The 8212-nt window shown below is 36.8% G+C and overlaps 1 protein-coding gene across 1 annotated transcript; it reads left to right on the top strand.

Annotated features, from left to right (window-relative positions):
- The first annotated feature begins 3884 nt into the window (after positions 1-3884).
- LOC140947194 (uncharacterized) lies at positions 3885-5112 on the top strand. Its single transcript, XM_073396253.1, has one exon. The coding sequence runs from the start codon at positions 4006-4008 to the stop codon at positions 4924-4926; it is 921 nt and encodes a 306-aa protein (XP_073252354.1). The 5' UTR covers positions 3885-4005; the 3' UTR covers positions 4927-5112.
- Positions 5113-8212: the final 3100 nt, after the last annotated feature.

The raw sequence follows: 8212 nt of genomic DNA, 5'->3' as shown, positions 1-8212 counted from the left end.
AAGTTGGATTTCATCTAGTGGAAAGTTGGATTTCCACTAGATGTGCCAGACAAATGTGACGGTGAAGTTTTGCTTTCAGTAGCTCCCGAAGAGATTCATCTCGTCCTTTAATAGCTTTGTGAAACCAACCTTGCGTTTTTGAAGCGAACTCAGCTTTGTTTTTGGCATTCTTTTCTAGTTTTTCGGTTTATTTCCCATTCTTTATTACAAGCTCATTAAAGGCTTGGGGTTAATCAATTTTCATGTTTTTTAGACGTTCGATGCCACATACCGATCTGATTCCTTGTCACATATTTCAGCAAGATAAAAAATATTGCCGTGATGTAAACACTATAAATCAAGCGAATGAAATTCTTTTTAAAGCGATATTTCCTTTTTCAGTGCTTCTACTTCCATCTCTCTTCATCCTATCCCTCTGAAATAGAACACGCAGTGACATTTTTGTCAAACTATGCGTAGCAGCTGTTTAACTTATAGTAACTCAAAGTTTGACATAAATACGGGGGGTCCTCATATATTTTTTTTATGACCAGCAGCACTTGTAAAAATTCCTTACAATATTAATATGATTATATTTACCCGTGCGTGCTTTGAATACGTTTCTGTCGAGCTCCGACAATAAAGCAAAAGCCGCCTTATTTTTTATGCGTGCTAACCATGCACGAAAAGCGCAGTAAGAACGTGCAATGCAATACTCAAGGAATAACCTTGAATATATGCGCAATGGATTTATTTTTTGATGCCTCAGACTAACTGCTTATTAGAAGAGAATATCGATAAGAGACTGGAGGATCGATAAAGGAAAGAAGAACAGGGTTAAGTTTGGATCCAAATGTACCCTGACGAGGACGAAGAGGATCGCCGGATTCGAATCGCCTGCCCCCCATTTCAAGGAAAAGAAATGTTGCCGGAGTTATTGGAGTAACCTTCCAATTGCGTTTTTAATAATAATAATAATAATAATAATAATAATAATAATAATAAAATGGGCCTTTGTATCGAATTATTAAAGGCTGTTTAAAGGACACGATGGCATCCTTTGACAAAAATTACCTCACATCACTGCATATACCCCCGCAATTTTGGAACTTCATACCTCTATATCACGTTGAAAACGTACTACAGTACGTTTGATCAAGAATAGTTTAAATGAAACTATAAAAAAATGCAAAAAGTTTCTTCGAATAAAGCCTCTCTGGAACCTTCATTTGTAGGGTCTATTTCCTCACGATAAGCGTGGATCAGTTCTGAATTCTAGTCTTCACGAGGAGGATAGATTTATACACACAATTCAAATTTTCTTTGTCACTGAGTGATGGTTGAAAAATTGTATCTTTTTAAGTAGTTCCTCCCTAGTATGATTTAAATGGTCAAAAACAACTTAAACACGAGTCTTAAACCTCAGTCCAATCTGGTCATCGTGTAATAAAGAATTGCTAGAAAGAGTCTTACGGATGCAGAAGAGAGCTGCACGCATTATATTGGACGCCGAAAGAACAACACGCACATTAACTATGTTTAATGCACTTAACTGGATTCCATTTTTTATCGAGGCATATATAAGTAGATGTTCTATAGCCTTTAAGAGAATAGAGGGTACAACTCTTTTTTAAAAAGAAATTGTATACGAATTTGATCGCTAAGCAAAAAGAGACAGGTAATTTTGAATATCTTTTAAATGGTAAGTCTGTAAAATAACTTGTTTTAGATAGTAAATAGTTTTTAAATAGTTAAAATTTCTAAATAAGACCCTAGATAGTTTTCTAAATACTATTTTTGCTTGTTTTTAAATTGAGTCTTTTAATGTTAATTTTTATCTTTTTATAGTGATAGTGTAAAATTATTTTAATATTAATTTTGTTTTTATGTTTTATAGAGGGCCACAAGTTTATCAGTTTTTTCATAACTGTCACGTGTTTACCTTCTTTAAATAAAGGCGTTACGTTACCTTACCTTACCTTACACGATGATGAGATGACTATGATCTATGATAACCATGAAACTCTCCCAAGCATACTTTTGATAAGTTATGCATGGAATGATATTATATATGTAGCCCGTCAGACTCTTTTGTTTTATGTTTTTGTGGACCGGACGGCGCACATTTAAATAGCATTCGTATTATCTTGATCATATTGACCAATAAAAACGTCGCAAGAGCTTCCAAACAACATAAACTACAAGACCGTTGTTTTTGTCTTTGGTGTTTGCCTCCATTCATAGCCAGTCTCCTCTTCTTACTATGGTTAAGTCGGCCGGTCACTTTAAAATACTTGTCCTAGCTCGATTGGAGAGAATAATATGAAAAAGAAAATATATGTATATACCCGGTGATTCAAAAATATATGTAAATCTACTTTCACCTTTTTAGTCGCTTGACGTGTTCATTCGTCTTTTGCTTCTTTGAGCGTGTCATTTGGCTCAAGTCTCTTGCTCAAATTCTTTTATCAGTCAGAATTACTTTCTTGCAAATGAAGGGAAAGGAAACAGACAAATATCAGTTTGCCCATCACAAAAGTTAAAGAGAGTCATCTAAAGGCTTAGAAATTTAGAACGCAGTGCGAATTTAGACTTTTAAAGTTATTTTCGCCTTCTCTATCTCTCTCTCTTTTTTTTGTTTTTTTACACAATACACTTACTAATAATCGTGGGTCATAAATCATTCAAATTGGCCGGGTGAATATGAAATTTTAAGAACCCAAAAAAGTCGCTTTAGCCAGATTACCTTCATTCTTATTGGACATTGAGCAAACACTGCAATTTTAACATCATTTTCAAGAGCATATCACATACTGCAGTAGTGTCTGATATTGCTGCTGTTGTTGTTAAGGGACCGGTCATTATTTTTCGCCCGGTGTGGAGGGGGGTGGGGGGGGGGGGCGGAGGATTTTATAAGGGATCACTTGATTTTTGGGAGAACAAAAGGGGGGATCAGTCGTAACTAAGAACCCAAAAGGGGGATCGCTGAAATTTTTCCAAGGATTCAGGGGGGGACCACTAAAATTTGTTTGGAAAATGAAGACATGGGGGTGGGATCGCAAAAGTCATCAAAGTTGTTAGGGGGGATCACTTCAGTGAAGTAACATTCAAGGGGGGGCCCGGCTAAATTTCACCTTGTTTAGCACCAAATCCGCCGAAATGGTCGCGGCTCTGGTCAAGGTATTCCTTCTACATGATTTCACGATCGTTCCGCAAAATCGCGCAAAACTGAAATCTTTCTAAACACGGGATGGGGTAGCCGGCTTCTCCCATGTATATGACTGTATTGGTCTGTACTGCGTAAAAAAAGGAATAGCCGTTCGTGTAAAAAAAATCGTGTAACTATGTTTAAAACAAACTTTTATTTTTAATTTCGTGATATAATGAGACTAAAAGTTGTATTTGATTCATTGTGCTAATATATTGCAGCGAGGGCATATCATTCCTGACCAACATATGTTCATAATATCCTTTATTTCGGACATAATTCTGTTTCTTTAAAGAAACAAATCCTAAGTCGATTTTGCCTTAACTCTGAAACTATATGTGTATTTGAATACATGTAAATTAAACTGTACATTTTTCTCTGTGATCCGTTGAAATCAAAACAAAAAAGATCACTTTTGTTTTTGTTTGGTTCTGACAGCGGGGTATAGCTACTAGCATCATCAAAAAAGACAATGCTACTCAGATTTTGTAAAAAAGCATTCAAGGCTCTGATAGGCCTGTTATGAAGCCGAGCGTTGAGCGGTTCACTCGAGAATTCGAATCCACAACACCTGTGTCTTCTTTTTTCAGTTGAGGCGGGAATTCAAATGTGGTTGCCTGGCAACAACTCGAATAAAATTAATGTCCAGTGTAAATAGAACCCAGTGTGATAGTCGTCACGAGGGGAGAAAATCACCCACGTAAAGTCGAATCTGATTAAAATTGGACATGCTCTTCCGAAGACGGCGGCATCAGAAAATGCACCGATTTGAAAGACCATTTCTACTGCATTATAAATAATATGCCCATTTTTTGACAATGCTTAAGGGTCCCGTGGACGATGGAGAAGGCCAATGCATAACTTTAGTTTCTGTAATTTCCTTACTGTCGTTAACAATCGTAGTCGGTCATGCACTAATGCTGATAATTTTGTGGAAAGATCCTTTCAAGCGGTTTCGAACACCACCTACGTTTTTGGTTTGCGGAATGGTATTGGCGAACTTTACTAGCGGGCTAAGCGCCGGCCCTCTTTTTTGCTATTATGTCATTTCTTCATGTTCGGCACTGAGACCTCCGTATTTAGAACTGCTGTGGAACGCTGCCAGCTTTACGCTGTACTGGACAACAAGTGTGTCTTATTTGTCAATGCTCGGATTATCATTGTGCCAGTACATTGGGGTGAAGATACCTCACAGGCACTCCGGGTTAGTCACTAAAAAGACTACTGCTAGCTTCCTTGGAATTATTACTTTCATCTCATTTCTAATACCGGGTCTGCTTCCTCTTGGTGTTTCCCCAATCATAGTGGAAAAACTACAACTACACGTAACGTTTCAGCTGAGTACGTTTATCCTCTGTGCCTTATATGCAGCTCTCGGCGTGGAATATTTACAGCAGGTTAAACGAGCTAGGGAAAGCAGCAACAATGCAGTTAAGGGAATGACCTGCGTTCGTGTTAGAGACAGAAATTTCACTAGAGCCAATCTAATGTTGCTCGCTTGTGTTACACTTTTAAGCTTGCCGATAATGATAACATGGCATTTGTCAATGTACGGAGAAAAATTATTCTCTTCCAAAACAGGCCAAACGGCATCTGGAGCTGTAACAATCACCTTATTCATGATGAAAATAACTCTTGACCCCTTTATATATTGCATGCGGCTAACGATATACCGCAAAGCGTTTAAACGCATTTTCAAGTGGAGAAATCGACAGGTTGCGCATGCCGGCTCCTTGTAAACAAGACGCAGTTACTGGAAAGAGAGTCTATGGTCTTACAGACACTGGGACTTTCAAGCAGGAGTTTACATAATTGTCCGAATAATGTTTACCAACATCAAGTTTAACTCCTTCAATGACACATAGACATTTGAGTATGAACATCATCTTGGCATACATAAAAGAAAAAAAACTTGTTAAAAAGAAAGGGACGACATATTTCCAAACATCGAAAATATTAAACACGGAAACTCGAGTTGAGGATTTCCACTTATCCCCAGTATAATGGATGCCTTCATCTAATGGACAGTCTTGGTAAAAGTAATTGCAAGAAAACCCATAAGCCTGGCCTCCATTTTTAATATCTTACCATTAACTAAAAGTGGTAAAATTTGGACAAAATGCGGCAACGGAAACTACACTAAATAAAAAAAATTAACAAATATATATCAAATGTAGTTTAAACTGAGGATCATATCGTACTTTGAGTTTGCGTGCCACATTGAATAAAGATCAATAAACGCAGTTGTTTAGACGAGCCGGACAAGAGCCGGACGTATGGATTACAGTGATTTTCTTCTCAGTTTTGCATATTTATGATTTTCTCACATGTACAAATTACTTCTTCAAATTTGTCATCGACAATTCATTGTTTCGTGGTGGCGGTATTACGTTTATAACCTTTCTGGGATATGTCTAAGCAATATCATAAAGATATTGATTCACACTTATATTGAAAGAGTGCAAGCTTTCATCAAGCTTGGTCTTATTTTACCTTATTGCCATTAAGGTGAAATAAATTAACAGCGAGGAAAGAAATAGATTGAAATTTGCATATTAAATGCAATTTCTTGCTGGAAAATTTGTGCGAAATGATTTTTAGCTTTTAAAATTAACGTACATTTAAAGCACTGAAAACGAGGGGACTTTCTTTGCATTCTTAAATGATTTGGAAATTGTTAACTAAGCCATCGATATTTCAACCGAGCTATATCGACTGAAAAATTGCCGTAAGTGATCTGAAACCGAATGCCGGGAGCCGGTTACTTTCCTTTCAGTTACATCATTCAGAGAAGAGGAGAGTAAATATTTACCGTTATGTCCAACCAGCAATGCTGTTGGATAGAGAATTGAAAGCTGCCTGTGTTCTTGGGCAAATATGCTGAATTGTGGGCCAAACTATAAGCCAAATAGTGTTCCTGGCCTGCTGAGTATTTAATATTGTGCCGGTTTATTACCGAGTTATTGACTGGAATACTGATGTGTCTGCGCTCATTGCATTCGTGACTTTACCTGAGATCTAGTTCATTGCTAAAGTTTTTTTTTTTTTTGGTTTAATGTAACAGTTCTCCATCTGTTGTAAAAACTTGGAAACCGGGAAATCCGTGTTGGAAAAACGTGTCGTTCTATTTTTACGACGATTGTTTAAAAAAAAAACATTAAAATTTAAATTTCTTTTTCGAGGTTTGTAATTTCACGTTGATTCGTCATCTGTACCCCACTGCATACTTCCCAAATATTTTGATGGAGCCTCTCAGCAATGAAAAATAACCTTTATACCATAAAAATTGAAAATGGACTTAAGGACATCAAGTTATATTTAAGTATCACAGGCGGTCTACAATCAAGCGTACTATTAATCCATTTACTTTCAGTATCGGTGCTGTGCTCAATAGCCCCGGATGAAACCTAACCATTCCAATTTATTTATTCCACTGTCATTACTTCTTTACTAGGAAATGTTCCTTATGAAAAGCTCTATTATGGATACAGCTATCTCGAGCCGGCAAGTTTAGAACTATGAAAGTGAATACAGACTCGGGAAGTATAGATCGTTTTGCCGCCTTTTGAACCCAAATGTGTTTCATCTCACTACTATGAAATTTCAGGTTCTCTTTACTTCTTTGTTGACTTCTTTCTTAATTTCCTTCTACTTTTGTTTTTGTTTGCGAACTACTCAGGCTTCTAAGCTGTATTGCAAGCTACTTTTCACTATTTTTTTGTTTACTTTGACATGATTATGAAATTCTCCGAAATCACCGATAATTCCAACTAAATCACCTGCAAACTTTTCCTCGGCTAATTGAAAATTGTCCGTACATTGATGACTGTCGTAAATAGAGCACTCTGCAATCCGTATGAACATTATTATATTTTATTGACCCAAACATCACCAAGACTTCCAAAACATTCATAATCCGTACTTTCTCATCCCCTTCAATCAATTATGAACAGTATATTTTCTTATTTCCTTGTTTATTTTTCTTGTTCCGCTTGGAACTGGTATTTGTAAAGCTTTAGAAAAATATCTTGGACCTAGTTTGTGTAATTGAAACAGTAGGATTTTTCCATTAGAGACACAATTAAAAGCACCATTACTGTGACTCAAATAGAGCCGGTATTACACATTAGTGTCTAAAGAAATCTTGCACACAAACCTTTAGTATAGCTTTTGCTTCCGTTTGTAATTGGTTCAAAATAGGGCTTCAGAATCACCTGCGTATCATTCTCTCCACCAGTCAGGGAAAAACATTCAAGAGCAGTGTCTAGTATCGTCTTTCTTGGTGCCAGTTACCTTAAGACGTTTCTTCGATTGTTTGTTGGTTTATTCATATTTTCTTTGAGTTGGCAACTGCTCTGTTACAAAATGGCCGTGAAATCCATCATTACATTTCTAATACTTTAAGCTTAACTGAGGCTACGGGGGTAACTTATTTGAGTCACAAATGGAAATTAGGTGTGATCGGTCACGACTGTCTTTTTGTCGTCGCCCTCCTTCGCCATCAGCGAAGCAGTATAACTAAAGCTTCCATGAGTTCAGCACACGCAAATAAAGCAGAACAAAAAAAATACAAAATACCCTATGAACTGCTCTCATTGATTTATGCATAAGCCAGCCTAAGCCACGGGGTCACTGAACGTTGGAGAAATTAAGTTTTTCATTTTTGTCGAGCAACCTGTTAAGATGGGGACAAGCTTAAATGGAGATCGATGTTGCTAGATTTGGTGGATTTTGACGGGCTGAAGTTTGCATTATTTCAACATTGATTCTCGATCAAACACACTCAGACTCTGACTTTGTGACCGGAAACTTGACCTCAATCCATGCTGAAAATATAATGAATAAACAAATAAACAAACAAGAAATAAAAAGAACCTTAAGAGGTTTTCAATACCATCCGTATTTCCTTATTTTTTTTGCAATGACAACATCAAGAGCTCAAGTACACAAGCAATATTGTTGTAATCCGTTTTGCAAATTAAATTTCCCCTTTTCATTTCCACGAAGCTCTTTATTCATCTCACT

The sequence above is a fragment of the Porites lutea genome, chromosome 9 (genome assembly GCF_958299795.1).
Source record: "Porites lutea chromosome 9, jaPorLute2.1, whole genome shotgun sequence".
Taxonomy (NCBI): Eukaryota; Metazoa; Cnidaria; class Anthozoa; order Scleractinia; family Poritidae; genus Porites; species Porites lutea.
The sequence above is the reverse complement of the archived record's forward strand: the minus strand, read 5'-3'. Positions and strand labels throughout refer to the sequence as shown.

What these genes read in the sequence shown, in the direction of transcription:
- LOC140947194 (XM_073396253.1), top strand. Translation starts at nt 4,006, where the DNA reads ATGCTTAAGGGTCCCGTGGACGATGGAGAAGGCCAATGCATAACTTTA.